The sequence below is a fragment of the Papilio machaon genome, chromosome 1 (assembly GCF_912999745.1).
Source record: "Papilio machaon chromosome 1, ilPapMach1.1, whole genome shotgun sequence".
Classification (NCBI taxonomy): Eukaryota; Metazoa; Arthropoda; class Insecta; order Lepidoptera; family Papilionidae; genus Papilio; species Papilio machaon.
The window spans coordinates 6,731,547-6,749,932 of NC_059986.1; the positions used below are offsets into that span (position 1 = coordinate 6,731,547).

At 31.9% G+C, this 18,386-nt stretch overlaps 1 protein-coding gene across 3 annotated transcripts in view; it reads right to left on the minus strand.

The window, feature by feature from the left end:
* Window positions 1-309: 309 nt before the first annotated feature.
* LOC106720071 (schwannomin-interacting protein 1 homolog) overlaps window positions 310-18,386 on the minus strand; it is a 31,930-nt gene continuing 13,853 nt past the window's right edge. For 2 of the 3 annotated variants that reach the window (XM_014514651.2, XM_014514650.2), the window contains exons 2-12: window positions 11,486-11,861; window positions 10,011-10,150; window positions 8,645-9,681; window positions 8,284-8,399; window positions 5,314-5,411; window positions 4,025-4,151; window positions 3,464-3,661; window positions 2,882-3,057; window positions 2,400-2,540; window positions 1,310-1,443; window positions 310-882 (exon numbers count right to left, since the gene is read on the minus strand). In XM_014514651.2, the coding sequence (XP_014370137.2) occupies window positions 801-882; window positions 1,310-1,443; window positions 2,400-2,540; window positions 2,882-3,057; window positions 3,464-3,661; window positions 4,025-4,151; window positions 5,314-5,411; window positions 8,284-8,399; window positions 8,645-9,681; window positions 10,011-10,150; window positions 11,486-11,855 (2,619 nt within the window). In that variant the 5' untranslated portion in view covers window positions 11,856-11,861 and the 3' untranslated portion in view covers window positions 310-800. The remainder of the gene's footprint in view (window positions 883-1,309; window positions 1,444-2,399; window positions 2,541-2,881; window positions 3,058-3,463; window positions 3,662-4,024; window positions 4,152-5,313; window positions 5,412-8,283; window positions 8,400-8,644; window positions 9,682-10,010; window positions 10,151-11,485; window positions 11,862-18,386) is intronic. The other variant, XM_014514652.2, reaches the window with a different exon arrangement.

Consider the following 18,386-nt stretch of genomic DNA (forward strand, 5'->3'; position numbering starts at 1 on the left):
TACAGTCTTAACTGAACATGACTGTCCAGTCAAAACTGTAATTAAAACTGAACGATACGACGGCTTTACTAATAGTATGGACAAAATGTGTACTAACACACATCATAGTAGATCTGAATCATAAATGTTTGTGTTTTTGTATGTATACGTAGAGTTGTACTACTGGCAACACAATTATCTCACTACATTTGGTTTTAACAAACATTTTAATATAAACAGATTTTAACGTGAGTTTCCATTGACGAGAAACTTGTATATAAACATATCGCTACTAATATTAATAATAAATAATATAATAGATTTTGTGGTTAATAGATGCTGTGAAAGTTCGTATACATTATGTTAGAAAATTATGGCCTGAATATGAAGAGTCGATCCTAGAAAAATTAAGAGAAGACATTACTTTAAAGATGTTGAACTAATTTTAGTGTGTCTGACATATCTCTGTTTTAACTCCAAAACTACTACAAAAATGCATATAAGTAGTAAGAAGTTCGTTAGCAAGAGGCGTTAAGAAAAGATATTGACATATACAAAAATCTAGACCTTCCTTAATTAAGCTAGAGCCGACTACACAACACAACATATACTTTAACCACATCCAAATATTTGTATGCTATGATTTGATTGACAGATATAGTATTGGAAACATATATTATAGTTGCAAAGTAGTTGTGTTGTTTATATATTAAAATGTTTGTATTTAATTTGTCACGAGCAGGTTACATCATTGGTCCGATGGGACGTATAAGGCTCGATTGTAAAATCAATATCATGTAGGTGTTAATTGTGGTAGAACCTTATTTGTTAACTAAAGATGTAAGTCGTCTCACACCAGATTTAGCGGTGCCCTTCGTCTTTTTGGTCTGTTCTTTGACACCCCTGAAAAATGTTAACATTTCATTATCGTCCTGCATAGCTTAACACATCGTATTTATATTGTGTATAAACCTTCATTAGTTTTGACTTCACATCAAGAAAACATAATGCACAAAATTAAAAAAAATGTCATAGCTTTTTTTCTTCGTTAACAAAATTGAACAAACTCAAAATTCCTAAATGTTTTAAAAAAATATATTTTATAAAAAAAAATCAATTTTTAAACTAAGTGAAGAATAGAACGAGACTATTTTTCACAGAGACTGGCAACACAGTTATGAAACCATAGATATTTTTATACCAAACATTAGGTTCACAGCGACCTAATTAATTAAATTGTAATAACTTTTTCGCTAACTAATAAGATTATATATTAAATAGAATAAAATACACAAATAATTAAGGTTGTGTCTTTGTATAAAAGACTTACAGATATCTGGTGAGGTCTTCAATATCAACGAGCATAGAGTCCTGTCCCATGTGCAGCTCGTCTCTTGCCATCAACAGCTTCACTAAAGAGTCATTCAGAGATTCAATCTGAGAGTGTAACTCGTTTACTATCACCTGTAATAAAATGTTTAAAAACAATAAAAAAATTGTTATTCCAGTTTCTTATTTGTTTTGTAGTAATCCTATTACAAATTTTTCAGAAAATTTTCCTTGAAAATATTCAAAAATACTAAAGAACTAAATTCTAAATTCTACAAAACAACTAAATTTGTATTTAATGTACATTGTTACAATTTTTTTGAATTTTTGTTATATTGTATTACAATTAAATGCATAAAAACTATATTGCAATTACAATATTGTGTCGTTAATATTATTCAAGACCAATAAATACTACCTTTATAAGTTGCAACATAACAATGGCCATTGTGAGCGAGGCACTTAATCGTGACTCATCAAATCACGTGCTTAATAACGAGGTCAAACAACTATTTTATTCAACTTTAAATTTTACTTTAAAAAATAACATTAGAATTACATTTAATTGATATCTGAAAAATTAGTGTACACTAAAAGCAATACTGCATGCCTTTCAAAGTGACCAGGATGATACAAAATTTTGCCTTTTATGTGATAAAGTAATAATCTTGAGAGAGTTAAGGGATACTTAATGAGAAAGTTAAGGGAGTCTAAAAGATTCAAACAGTGGTAGACGCCAGCAATAACAAAATCGGTTGAACGAATTGGTCGATTCTCCCGGTGAAATACCACAACCACAGAAGACAGGCGTGAAGTAGAAGCTAGTCTAAGTTTCCTGATTTTAGTCCTCTTTAGGAAGTGGATTTGACAGAGGAGGGAACGCAAAGGAAAGGAAAATATTCTGTTTGTATGCGTCCCCTTCTTCCTCGCTTAAACGTAGGCAATGCATCTGCAATTCCGGATGTCTATCTAGCAGTCGCACTATTACACCTTATAATAGAAAAGAAGAATAGTAGAAAGTAAAGATCCATAATGGTAGATCGCATTCCACAGTCAACATATTGTATTGGAGACTCAAAATATGAACTGACCTGTAACTGAGCAATGTTCATGTCAGTGAGCAGCTGACGAGAGACGCGGCGGCGGTCGGGAGCAAGCGGCGCGTTCGCCTTCTCCATACTACGGCGCAGCATCTCTGTCACCGGTGATACGGCGCGGCTATGACGCTCCCTCTGAAAATAAAAAGGTATTACAGTATGTTTTCACTGTAACAAAACATTTACAAAAACATGGTAATTCCTTCATTCTATTTGTGAAAAAGATACCTATTTGTTTTTGTACAAGTGTTTAATGAAGTTTAAAAATTAAAGATGTCTAAGTAAGCGTATATCTGATGTTCTTACAATGATGGAAAACATTGTAATGTGTAAAGTCATAAAGTCAAACAACCAGCACTGAGCCAGCGTGGTTGACTATGGCCTAGTCAATCTTAACTTAGAGTAGGCTACGACAACATCCGAGGGAACATAATACAGAAAGCTGATTATGATGATGATGAAATAAGCATGCTTACCTCCATTTGTATATGAGCCATTTCTTTAGCTTGGGCCAATGCAATCCTGGCCTCAGTCTGCAGCCTCGCTTGCAGAGCGTAGAAATCAGTCTCCTTGATGTCAATGTGATTTAACGACTGAGTTGAACGAGATTTTGTTGTCTTTAACGTAAATGGCGATTGACGCAGTTTAGGACCTGAAATCATTGACAACATTTTTACAACATATTTGTTATTTTTTTTGTGCAAAATTAATTAAATTTCATTAAAAATAAGATCCTTCACCAAACATAAAATAAAGCATTATGTTCACATAAAATTAAATGTTTCATAAAAATGTCAACAATATGCAATATGGAAATTATGTTTTAAACACCACATTCCACCATTTAACATGTATCATTGTAAACTGAATATGCAATATTTTTATAGAAGTCATGGCAGTATATTTTTATCCATTCTCATTATTTTTATAATCTAAGAGACTGGCAGCAATCAAAAAATATGTCCATATTAGCAATATCTAATGTGCATGAACTACAGGTTTTCTATTTCTTTATAAGGTATGTTAAATGTTATGAAAAATTTGAAATATCCACTTACCACACAGTGGGGCGCTGTCATTTTTGGTAATATTGACAGAAAGTGGTCTAGTTTGATAAGGATGGTTTTGACTAATCCCAAAAATACTTGTATGAGGTAAAGTTTTACTAGAACTTTTTAGATTTTTCTCTATATCAGATGCTTGGGATTCATTATCTGATGCAGTCTCATTCATAAAACATATTTGTAGATTCTTTCCTGATGACACCATAACACACATTTACATGAAATGATCCCAATGAGGTGAAAATGTACATTAGCACCATGTTATAGTTGTTTGTTTAATATATCAATTGACTTTTCAAGATTCTGTTAAGTATCATTGAATTAAAATTCTAATAACATTTTGCATAATTTATAACACTCAAGATTAGACTTTGCTAACTGCAAGCATACTTGAAATACATACTTTAAATTAAATACAATTTAATTTTTATAAAAATGTACAGGAAATTTAAAAGTAAACAAACAACTATATTGAAACTATTAGAAGCTGTACACACATTTTAATTTATGATCAATGTTAACAAAACACCACAAAAGAAATGTGAAAATGAATACCATTCTGGAGACGTGAATGTAAACTGGGTTTCTTGCCGGGTCTGTCTGTGTGTCCTAAACTATAATATTCTTCACTGTCGGCATCCATTGCCAGTCGTTTTCTAATCTCTTCCCTGTCATTGCGTTTCTGAAAATTTAAATGTTTTTTTATTTATCTCATAATGTAGATTACTTCCTTTTGTGGTTACTATATTCCTTACTTTAATATGAAGAGAATGTTCGTCTGTTATATTGATTATTTTTGTAAATTTATCCAAAATATTAGGATTACTATCTGTTATAATTGGCCAAGCAATTTCAGTTTTTGCATATTCAGCTGACCCTAAGGCTCTAGGACTTAACATTGGATCATCAAAGTAAATATTTGCAGGTACATTAAGTTTTTCGGGTTTGTTTAATTTCTTTTTAAATAAATAAATACGATGTTTATATCCTGTCTTTTCATTGTCCACGTTTGCGTGTATATTATCAGACGTCTTACTAAATCTTCTTTTTATACTAGAAATAAGCTCTTCAAACATCTTAATACTAGTCAGTCTTGTATTTTTGGCAAAATTGAGCAATTAATTATGGCACAAATTATATTTGTTTTTGATTTCGAAGTATATTTCGTATAACATTAGAAAGAAAAATAAAGAAAATGTCACAATCCTCTTCCTGTCATAATTTGACATTTAGGGCAAGGACAAATCGTGGCAATCATTTTGTTTTTGTTCTATTTCACTTTGTGCATTATGGTTTAACTATATAAAAGGTAAAAGTGTAGGTTTGTTTAGTTATAAACTTAACATTAATTAAGAAACTTACGAGGCAACAAATATTATCGACGGACTCATGGTTATCATAAGTAATAGTGTACAAATCCAATAGAAATCGAGTATCTTTTTTGTAATGTCTTTGTTCGGAATTAAAATAAGGCATTGACGCCATCACTTTAGGAAATAATTACAAAACACAAATGTTCGTTAAGAGCACAATAAATATACGTCACACCGGTGAGTACACTGCCACAAGAAATGAGGTGCAGCATAAATGCAAACGCACTGCCCACGCCGACGTTGAATCACTAGAAAGCTGGACTTACTACTTAATAGCAATTAACTGTTACGCGCGGCACAACAAATACGAGTGTGAATGTGTGCAGTTACTGTTACCTTTACGGGCGCCGAAATTTAAAGTACAAAATAAACCTGCTCTTTTGGTTTAAGTACTGTTTATTCGTGTAAGCTCAATTATATTAAAAATATTGCATGTGATTCAAGTTTATTGCATTATTGAAAAACACTTACCCGCCTTTCTGCTTCTTTTGCGGCTTTTAAATGACTTTCGATGGCATCCAAGTCTATTTTAGGTAAGGCCGTCTCAATGTTGTAAACATCAAAACTATCTGTAATAAAACACAATAATCATTGTTTAACATTTACAAATAAATTTTAACATCTAATATTATCTAAATGATCCTTGTTTTACAATTAAATTAGTAAATGCTACGTATTTGCAGCGCATTAAGCACGAAATAAGTTCTTTTTGAACTAGTATGTGTAACTAATGAATGAATTCTATGAACAACTAGAAAAAGCTCGAAACCTTTCGAGCGAAAAAATTATATTATTAGGAGATCTAAATGCAAAGATAGGTGAGCGAAAAAAAGGAGAAGAAATAATCATGGGCCCAACCTGTTATGGAAAAAGAAACCAAAGGGGCGACAAACTAATCGAATACGCGTCTTTCCATAACCTAACTATAATAAAAACAATATTCCATAAAAAAATAAAAAACCTATGGACATGGATCTCTCCAAATAAACAACATAAAAATCAAATCGACTATATATTAAGCAATAGACCAAAACTCTTTACCAATATAGAAATCTTAAATAACACCGTATTTCCAAGCGATCATAGACTTTTAAGAGGAACAATTACTCTAGAGAAACAAAAGAAAAGCAGAAAAACCTACAGTACAATACCAATAAACCTCTCGTTCGAACCAAACCAAAAAACCTACCTATCCGCGTTGAAAGCAAAATTAAATACTACAGACTGGAAAAATATAGATAACGTAGAAAACTATTATAAAAAAATTGAAACAGCAATAACTGAAAGTCTTAATACAATAAATACCAAAAGAGAAAAGAAAAAAATAATATCAGAAAAGACTATGAATCTTATAAATAAACGCATAACTCTACAACACAAACCTTATAAGACCAAGACAGAGAAAAAATAACTCTCATCTCTCTATAAAACTATAGACAAACAACTCAAAAAAGATTATGAAAACCATAGAATGGAAATTATTGAAAAGCATTTACTAAATTCTGGAAACCAAAGAAAAGCGTACAAACAACTGCAGACTGAAAAAGCCTGGATACCAACATTAAAAGGACAAAAAAGTTCGGCAAACCAGACAAGGAAAGACTTACTAAACATTGCTACAGATTTCTACAAGACACTATACGAAAAAAAAAAACACCTACGAACAAAGAAAATATAAAGAAACCAAAGAAAGTAGAGAACAAACTATAGAAACACCCTTTAGTATCGAAGAAATAAACGAAAAAATAAAAAAACTGAAAAACGAAAAAAGCCCAGGTCCAGACAATATACCTAACGAGGCCATTAAGCTAGGGCGACACTTACTCGTTGTTCCTCTTACAAATTTATTTAACAAAGTATTGGAAACGCAAGAAATCCCTAAGAATTGGGCAAGATCACAAATAATTGTCTTGTACAAAAAAGGTGATCCATCGGATATAAACAACTACCGACCTATCAGCTTGCTCCCAACAATATACAAATTATTTGCAATGTGTTTGGAAAAAAGGCTGCAACCAATAATAGAGAAATGCCAACCTGCAGAACAAGCAGGCTTCCGACAAGGATACTCAACCATCGACCATATCCATACATTAGAACAAATTATAGAAAAATATTGCGAATTTAATGAGCCACTATATGTTGCATACGTAGACTACACAAAAGCCTTCGACTCAATTTCACACGAAAGTATTTGGGAATCTTTAGAACAACAAAACGTACCGAACATATACATTAATATTATAAAAGATATCTATAGAAAAAGTACAAGTAGAGTAAAGCTCGATCGCTTAGGTTCAGAATTCAAGATAAGCAAAGGTGTGAAACAAGGAGACCCGTTATCACCAAGACTTTTTATAGCAGTCTTACAAAATATAATGAAAGATTTGAAATGGGATACAAAAGGAATAAACATAGATGGAAACTACTTAAGCAACCTGAGATTCGCGGACGATATAATAATTTTTGCAAGAACATCACAAACAATAGAAGAAATGCTGAAAGAATTGAGTTTCGCTAGTGAAAACATCGGCTTACATCTAAACACCTCTAAAACAAAAATATCTACTAACAGCATAAAGAACCCCATAATAATAAACCAAACACCTATTGAATACGTAGAAGATTACGTTTACCTCGGGAAACAAATTTCACTAAAGAATACAAGGCACAGAGATGAAATCGATCGGCGAATTAATTTGACTTGGAGAAAATTTTGGGCGCATAAAGAAATTTTAAAATCCAAACTATCACTAGGACTAAAGAAAAAAGTAATGGACTCGAATATACTTCCATGCCTATTATATGGCTCCCAAACTTGGCTATTTAACCGATATACGATTTCCAAAATACGATCATGCCAAAGAGCGATGGAGAGAAGCATCTTAGGCATTAAACTTATAGATAAACAAAACAGTCAATCTATCAGACAAAAAACAAAAATAATAGACGCAGTACACCAAGCGCAGCGCCTTAAGTGGAAATGGGCGGGACACGTGATGCGCGCAAAAGACAACAGATGGACAAAGCAAGCAACCCTATGGTCTGGCCCGGTAAAAGGCGTGAGAACGAGAGGACGACCCAAAGCCCGATGGTCAGACGACATAATAAAAGTAGCAGGAAAATCCTGGTAGAAAACGGCAACAGATAGGGAAAAATGGAGAAAAATGGAGGAGGCCTATACCCAACAGGGGTCATGACTGTTTCTTTAATTTAACTTGTTAATTTTTTTAATTTAAACAAATAATGTATGAAACTATCATGAAATAAAGGCTTATTATTATTATGTGTAACTAATTAGAGCTGGGAATATTTTTAAAAATTGTAGAAATATTCTACCATTATTACCATTATTTATTATTTTAACTTACCTACTTATTTTAACTTACCTAAATCATAAACCCATTTATTATTTTAACTTACCTACTTATTTTAACTTACCTAAATCATATTCCTTTGCATTGTCGAGTGTACGGACGGATGCGGTATTTTGGGTAGTAGGCGATTTTATTGCAGTGGCCTGAGATGAATATCGGTCGCTACATGCCTTTTTCGCACTGTAAAACATTATTAAAATCGAGTTTTCAAACCAATATTTAAAAACACATTTCTAAATTGAACGCCGTAGATTAGGGCGTGTGTTTAAATTTGAACTGAAATCATGGACTTACGCTTCGTCATAATCTATTTAAAACTGTGTGTTCGATACACAGGCTTAAAAGTTAGTTGTGTGTACATTACGTGGTAAAAAAGTAGTTATAACTAGAACAATTAAACAATTTTAAGGAGCTGTCATACTTACTTTGGCAATATAGTTGAGTTTTTTCTACATTTACTTGAGGTGCTATATTGATATTTGTTCTGTTTTACTTTCTCAGTGTAATTTACACCATTGCACTTTACAGCCAAAGAAGAAGATAGATTGCTTATTTCATTAGAATTTTTATCCATCATTACAGAAGCAGTTTCTTTTATGTTCTCATTCCATAGTCGGTCACGCTCACGCATTTCATTTAGTTTAGGTATAATTTTTCTCAATTCCGTACTTAATTGTTTTATAGTATTCTCTACATTGTGACTTAACGCTTCTGTATCATATTCATGTTCGTAAATATTAATTTCATCTTTACCGTCTGATAGTATGGCATCTTGTATTTTGTTATTTGAATGATTTTCTATTAACAAAAAAGTAGGCCTGCTTAGATTCATTTCGGTTCTTCTGTTTTTTTCATTATCTTTATTTACGTTGTTCAATTCCTCCGCCTCTCTCTCTTTGTTATATGTAGTAGGCGTTAGATCAGTTTCAGTATTCTCCCCGCCGTCACTTTGTGTTTCTACCAATTTCTTTATGACATGATTCATAACATCACTGATATTATTTATTGTATTTTCTATCGGTTTTGCAAAGGTATCTTTAATGTCTTTTCTCAACTCTTCAAGATCATCCTGTATATTGATATTGTAATTCAAAAGGTGTTTTATTTCATCCTCGATCTCCTTGTTGAAATCTCCAATTATATCTTTTGTATGAAAATTATTTTCTATATCTGTAGCTGAACAATCATAGTTAAAAGATTCTATAGTGTTATTATTATTAGATACAGTTTTCAATAGATCTGGTATATCATTTTGTGCATCATCTGAACTGCTAGTTTTGGATTGCAAATCACTCAGTTGATTAACTTCTTTTGATTTATAATTAGTTAAATTATTATTTAAGTTAATTTCGGCGTCAGTTGTTTTTAACTGACAAGTTGCATCTATAATTTCGGTGTCCAGATCGTCATCTGTCATTTCATTTTCCGATTGATAAAATGTTTCAATGTTCGTTGAATAATCCTGAAATATGTAAGAAATATTTTTTTGAATAACAAGTATTTATCATAACCGATTTCCCATAACTGCATTCCCTAAAAATCTAAGAAGAAAGATAGATCCTGCTGTCTCTCTTCCTTCACTGTGATTAATAGGCAATAACAAAAATCTTTGAATAACTAAAAATCTTAATCCTAATATTTTATTCTACATTTAAAATAAAGATAATGGACTTGTTTATGTTATAGTCGAAGCAGTAATCGTTCGTCTCACGTATTCCGTAAGACTTGAAAGGTTTCTCTTACATGATTACACGTCAACTGAAGGGTTTCTCAGAGGAAGTGATATATTACCTGCAAAGTATGCGCTAAGTGCTGGAAGCCGGGATAGTTCGGATTCACGATGCCCCTCGGTACAGGATGTACAATGTTTTCAGACATTTCATCTGTATCAGAATTTTCAAATGTTTTTTCTTCGTCGAGTGGTGTTGTATCTGTGTAACGTAAAAAGATTAAAAGTTTTACATTTTTTTTTTGTCTATAGTTTTTCGTTGTTGACATTTAAAAACATATTAAAATTTATTATTAAAGCTACAAAATAGACATATTAAAATATCTAATTTAATCTTCTTAACATTAAGTCAACCCTAACAGACTAATTACAAGTAATTTGTAACAAATTACATTGCTGCTCTAGTGCGGATATTTCGTTTTACGAAGCATCCATTGAACCCTTTTACAAGTTTATAGTGCTATATTGACATGTATATGATTAACAAGTACTTTAATTTCCACTGCAAACGCTACGCCTATAATTTCAATGCAGATATTTTTAAGAGCACTTCAATTGGGCATTCGAAATAAAATGTATATGTTCCCCTCGACTTTTAATTTTCAGATAAATAACTCTCTTTTTTATAAAATTCCAAACATTTGCTTAAAGATTTAATCGCAACTTTAAAAAGCCTACGGAAAAAAATCAAAAAAAGAGACGCTTTTAGTTTTATCAATACCTATAAAAATAACATACATATACTTGTTACATAATATAACCCACGAATTCGATGACCTAAGCTACCGTTTTAACCGCTACTCTAGAAGTGCGTAAATAATTTTATGAAATGAAAAATAAATTTTGCAGAACACAAGCGATTATATTTTCGACTCTACAACATTAGTGTCAATGACCTCATTTGAATACAAGTCTGCTTATACTCTTAGTTGAAATTGTTACATAAATTTGCGTTGAATTATATCATCGCGAAAGTTTTGCTGAGTGAAGTTAACTTTTTAATCGAAAGACTTTTACTCGCATGTATTTATAAATTCAGAGGATTTAGCACGAATATTCGTGAGAACATTTTTTTAACGTCATCGACAACATTTTGATGTAAAATTTGTGCAGCGCAGCGACCCGAATTTACATAGAGGTGAGTATTACCTAGTGTCGATATGAAATTGAATACAAAGAACAACGTTTTGTATCTAAGTTTTTAGCTTACTGTTTAGAAATTAAAATAGGACATGGAATTTTTTTAATTTCAATTTTATAATATAATTTTGCATAAAATACTTCTAAAATTGTTACTGTCGTGAAAGGTAAGAAGATAGTTAATTAAAAACGTTATTTTCTTTTCTAGCAACAAACTAAATGTTAAAGATGAAAATTTACTTATTATTAATTTAAGAAACATGCTGTTTTATGAGTTTTACTAATTATGTATACGTTAGTCATATAAATTATATTTGGTCTATACCGATATGCAACGAAGAAGTACTCAGGTAAGTGGATTCAGTTTTAATTAATAACCACGTCAGTAAGTACTTACCTGGAGAGCTTTCGTTATAAATCACATTATTATCTTGTTCCAGTTTGTCCGTAATGGTTCTCTGACATGAGTTCGAGAATATTTTTTGTTTATTGATTCTGTACTGTCTATTACATACTCCGCTTTCAATGGTGACGTCACACGTACGATCTTCGGCTTGTAGATTTGTATCTTTGATCTCTGTGCTGTCTAGTTGGAAAACGTTGTTGCAATTTTTATTATGATCGTCGTGAGTGGTACGGGTTGTATTTTGGGGGCGAGTATTGTTCGAGAGGAGCCAGCTCCTATTGTCCGCGTTCCTATGCGATGCGACCCCGTTTCTGTTTGCAGCGGTTACGTTGCCATTGTCAGGGCCCTGAATAATCCTCATGATTCTCTGTAAAAGAATGTTTTTCTCATTAAATAGTTGTTACATCTAATAATTGTTATGGGGTCGGAGATCGATTACTGTCACTACCCATATTGTTCACTGAGATGAATTTAATGTACTACACTCATTGCAACGGCCGCGGGCGATGCGAATTCGACCGAGGTTGATATGACATCACAGAATACAAGAAACATATTTCATTTTATAATATTAATTATATGAAGTATCTGCTCATACTGCAATGTTATAAAAGTATATAGTGACACATACGTAATACGAAACGTAAATATCTTTAAAAAGTCATAGACAGGTTTCGTGAATGTGGTTATTGATCCATTGGCGCGTAACGAATAAAACCGAAACATGTCGAGTTCTGTGTTACAAAAACCAACGGTATGAAAACACAGATTTACCAATTGTATCGTTATAATTATAGTAAGTGTAATGTAAAAGATATAAGCTAGTAAAGCGTAACTGTAGCTACTATTCCACTTTTCAATACCATGAAACGAAGCATTCTATAGACCACTCGATACCGTCGGCAGTTTTATGAAAGGCAGCCTTTTTATATTATAGGTACCTTCTATTATGCCACTACGGCGTAGGTAAATTTTATGTTACATAATACGAACAAAGGCTTTAACACCAAACAAAACAACTGTGTTTTTACAGAAGTTTATAGGAAACTGTTTACGCATGTATATAGGAAAAATAAATTTAAAAAGATTGAAAAGGGGCGGGAAAGCAAAATAAAGATTAATCTTTATGAAATAATAGAAATAAACAGTTGTTTTCTTTTTTATAATTTTATATTACCCAAACGTAAAAGAATCAGCTCTTTAATAGCACCAGTATTGCGATCACGCAACATTGTAATAAATTCAGACTCTATTCTTAGAACTAAAAGTGTATAAGTTGATTTATTCCACATTGATATCATGATCACCTTGATCATAATATCCATCAACTTAGTTGATCAAATGGAATAAACCTTTATTAGATGTGGCTTATTCTACTGTGGTCATCTGGATCACATCACTCAAAGTGATGAAATTGGTATAAACCTATAAGTATATACCGAACAATTCTAGGAATAGTATATTTTAAAGAATCTGCTATTTTATAATTGGAATAATACGTAGTAGACAGGAAGTATTCAACATTCCTTGAACAGAGGAAGCTGCACCCGTCGACCTTAATCCGATAATCCATATAGCCGCTTCATAAACATTTCAGGTGGAAAATAAATATCGTGGTTCAAATATCGTGTTTAATATAACGTAAACAAGAGATTAAATCGATTTTCACGCCATCAGTTATTATTAAATTAAATGTATAATTCAATGCATGCAATTTCTTATTTTCGGAATAAACGATTTTACAACATACTTTTTAAATTAAAATGAGAATAGATGTAAACATTCAAACATTCAGCTTCTTATTTACGTGATAAAACAAAAAGTTAATATTTTAAAATTTTAAAACGTAAGTCCTCGCTTTATGTTTCAAGTTTTAAAACAATGCATAAATTTAAATTTATAAAAAGGGTGAAGTAGGACCGAGTGAGGCATAAAAGTTGTTACATAAGATGTAAAAATTTAAGCAACTTTAACATAGGTTGTAGTTCAGGTTGGGTTCGTGTAGGTGTCGCTGCCGCGTATTAGACCGAGTTCTCAAGTGACACGTGACACACTTAAGGTACGGTGCAACTTTTGATAGGGATGTGTAAACTTAGATGACAATGAAATTTATGGTTTGTCGGAGAATTCATAGATTAAGTTTTGTAACTAGCAGTTAAATAATCTAGTCTAAGCACTATGCTAATGCTTCTATGAAAAAAGGACCCTTGAATTTAAAATGTTTTCGCTTGTTCCAAAAATATGAATACCTATTCGTAAGAAAATATTTAATCAATATACATATGGTAGTACAGTATAAGAGAATAAACTACCATTTATTTACCTCAATAATTAGGAAAAAATCTCATTTCCTTTAAGGTCAATTTCATGTCATAAGTAAGTTTTCCATAAAATAATTGTGCATATTTGTAAGAAAGAATAGCACCATTTAACGCAATTTACCAGAGTATTTATAGGAGTAAACGGTGGGCGAAAGCTAGTTGCAGCAAGAATAGGTCAACTCGATCAGGGAGGGGTCGCGCCTTTGGAGAATTACGCCATTAAACACAATACGTTGTTCTATTTCTATGGCTGGAGGCGATAGCTGTTTTATTGTATTTTAAATTTATTACTTTACAAATCTTAATGCATTTTGTATTATTATTATTTCTTAGGGGCTTGATATAGTTCATCATCATCAGCTCACTATATGTCCCCACCGAGGGGCTCGGAGCCTACCCTTAGGGGTGACTAGGCCATAGTCAACCAAGCTGGCCTAGTGCGGGTTGGTTGACTTTACACATATCTTTGAATTTCTTCAAAAATTTATTGCAGGTTGCATTACGATGTTTTCCTTCACCGTAAGAACGTCGGTTGATATATTTAAGGCGATAAAATTAATAACTCTTTTACTTATCTTCGTATTTTTAAATTTCTTAATCGGAAATGTTTCTTTTTGTCTAAGAAGATAAAAAGTAATCCATTACCGAAGCTCATTACCCTCTTTAACTCCTGAGGTAATGAGTATGACTTATGCCTTGACTTCAAGGTACGGATATTCCATCTTACTTTGATATTTATGAAAAGAGTTCATAAATATCGTGCCGCGACTGTATTGAACGTAAATAAGAAAAAAAAAACATATACTTGTGATTTTTATTTGGCTCGTTGCCAACGGATTGACTGGTCCACAGGCGCCGATGTCAGGACCTCAGCTTACATTGACCCGATGCGTAGCAAACATAAACCGTGCCTCAATATCTCTCTTCAAATTTGAAACTCTATGCTATCTTATCATTTTTTTTTACTTCACCATGAATATCAAGAAGTGTAATAGAAGAATACCGAGTAACGAAGAATCGTTAAATGACTTAAATAAGAAAGGGCGAAGTCAATTATTTTCGTAGACGCGTATTTAATTACCAGCAACTACGTTAAGTAGCTCTTAAAATTGGAAACTCTCAAGAGTTTTGTCGAGCGAACTATTTACAGAAGTGCGAGATTTAATTAAATTTAATTGTAACATTAAGTACGAACACGAATTCTTAATGGATTTTATGGAAAAACAAAAGGTTCCCACGTATTTGAATGTAATTAGGGTAGACAGTAAAAAGATAATCACGTCAGTTATTGGTATTCTTTACTTAAGTACGACTTAATAGACGCCAGCAAGATTATTGCTTGTATGACCTGCCACAAAATTTATTAAGTGATTTTGTTGTTTCATACTAATTATTTCAAGCACGAAAAAAATAATAAGTAGACAGTGTTTTACTTTACTTATTTTCTTAGCGAATAAAATCGTAAAATGTTGTTAATAATGTGGTAATAAAAGATTTAATTTTACGATTTCTACCCTGGCATACCTCTTGTAAATCAACATTTCTTCAATAAAAGTACAACATCGGATTATAATTTTAACGAGCTAGCCTTTGCGCTGCGCTCGGCATCCTGCCAACAAATTTATTTTACAATTTCTAACAGAAAATATGTAACCAAGTAATAACATAAAAAAACTTCAATGAAATATACAAAAATGTAATTTTAAAATCATTGCCTATTCAGGGCGGTATCTGTACCTTTCAAACAATAAACTTTATAACTTTATTTTACTAAAGAATACTTTCTTAAAGATTTTGGGTATTTTCTAGACTAATGTCCTTAATTATTAAAATTTCTATGTTATTTATTAAATCTTTCCATTAGACGGTTGAACGTATAAAAAATTAAGCAAGGGAGGTCAATGTCCATACTTTGCCCTTAATATAAAGCACGTAATTTGAGCTCGATTTCAGAAAGGGATTAATGAAATCGATAATTCCAATTACGATAGGGTAATTGGATTAGAAAGTATTATCGATTTGACTGTAGTGAATAGTTGTCGAGATACATAAATCTAAAGTTAATTCGAAGTTAAATAATAATAGTAGTATTAGTACTGTGATACTTTCTTCTATTTCAATTCAATAAACAAAACTTGTTTCCTCAGTACTTCCAATATTTATTAAATTAATAATAAGCGCGATACCTGAATAAATAAATCTTAGTAAAAATATAAACACAGTAAACAAGCTGAACCACGCCACTAATTAGAACTCCCTGATGAGATGTGAATTAAGGAATCATGAATGTGACCATTCAAAGCATTTTCAACAACGCTACGGCTGAAGATTTTATGTCATCATAGTTACTTTCATGACTTTAGAACTATGAGTATTTTAGACACTTATGTTGGCAGCATTGATCGACATGCAAAAATACTGGAAAAAGAACAACAAAACTACATTACTAATATTATTAATGCAAATGTTTAGATGGATGGATAGATGTTTGTTTGAAGGTATCTTCGGAACGGTTTAACGGATCTTGATGAAATTTGGTACAGTTATGGAACATAGTCTGGAAGAATACATAGACTACTTATAATTTTATTTTTTAATCCCGCGCGGACGGAGTCGCGGGCGTCAGCTAGTGGCATAATAATAGTAAGTGATAGAAGGAACCTAGGTCGTGATAAATATTATTAGTGACTCGAATGACACATACACTTTTCTCTCTCATGAACCAGGACATGTTTTGAAAGTTTGCTAACTAAAACAACTCGAAGTTACAAAATCTTAATAAATTCAACTTCATTTAACAGATTAAAAAAATTATTATTAATGAAAATCAATATCACGTTGACCTACAAACGTAGTACAAACAGTTGATTTCAAACAACTCAATAATTAAAATTGAATCGCAGTAAAAGTTTAACGAGCACAACGTTACGTAAGTGTGGACTCAAACAACGTATTTGTTCTGTGCAATAACTGTATAGATATATGACCTGTCGTAATAAACCTTTTACCGTAAATAAATACGTATTGTACATAATGAAAATAAATATGGTAACTTGAATAAATTATTTTCATCCTCATTCTTCTATACTTTTTTATTTACATTTTACGACAATACTTTAATTAAAAGAGTTACAAAGGACTAACAACTTTGATGCATTTTGTGTCAACCCATGTAGCTCTCATATGTCCTCATTTTTATTTAAAAAGTGTTTCTATTGCTTAATTGCAGTGCTGGTAAATTAAACTTGCAGTTTTATCTCTTTACTCTACCTAAAATGCTACAAATATGTCGAGCATGATGATGAGTTAATCTATCTCGCATCTCTGGAAATATGAACCTTTAGTTACCCACCGCTATGAAGAGATTTACAAAATAAAGACGTGCTACAATATTGAGACATAGAATTATCTTTTTCAGATGATTCTTTATTCATAGTCCACGCCCCGGAGGGAACGCGATAGTGATGTGGGATTCTCTTCCGGATGGGAAGCATACCCACTAAACCTCTCTGTTCCTCCTACTCATGGTGGCGAGCCAACGGGCACACTTGCGCTTTAGTCCGTGTCGTCACAACGTAGAATTATCCTATAAAATAACGAGGGTAAAACATACCTTAAAGTTACAAGTAAGTACAGACTTACAAAGAATGTAAGACGTAAAAAATGTAAGACGCATTCTACTTCCGAGAATAATTTGATAGGTTTACAAATGTGAGCATATGCTACAATTTAAATTCTTAGAGCCAAGCTATCATTTCGTCGACAAAAAACAGTAAGTACTACAGTGTCGAATTATATCAAAGATTTAAAAAGTGGTATAAATAAAATTGTAGAATAATTTTTATTAATATACGAGTAAATAATGATACTAAAATTTGTTCTTGATGCTACGAACGTAGAACTACTATAAAAGTTGTAGAGGGTAGAGGCTAAAAATTAGAAAGTAATACGACATGAATTATTCTTGACGACACAAGATCTGAAACTTCTAAAATTGCACAAACCTCAGTAATTCAGATCAAAAAAAAACATTAAGGTGTTTAATTCATAAGTTAGTAATTACTCGTAGTAAATACGTTCCTGCCACAATTTTACCTTTTAAAATCACTACTTTTACAGAAGCGTAGCAGGATTGAATGACTTTTTATTTCTTTTGCGTTTTTCATGTTCATCACATGAAACAAGTAGAATGCTTTCACTGTGCTAACACCAAAGCCTTAGTTCGCTACCTTTTTACTTTGTCTCTCTAAAGTAGCACAGTTAGAAATGTATAGGAAACCTTTTCCTGTTTTATTTTTAAAATTCTGATGTATTTTTAAAACTTGTTAAAGTAAATTAAAGGAAAATGCGAATTATCTAGTAAATTAACAAAAAAATTTTACGTGACGTTATTAAAACCAAAACCACAATGATTATAATTAAATGCTGTTTATTTGTACATAAAAATAGATCGAATACAGGAGATCAGAAGTTATTGCCGCCTGCGGTTGAACATCACGTGTACAGAGAACTGTATAAATTCTGCATATGGTGAGAATAATTATAAATTTATGTATGAATCGAAAATGTGT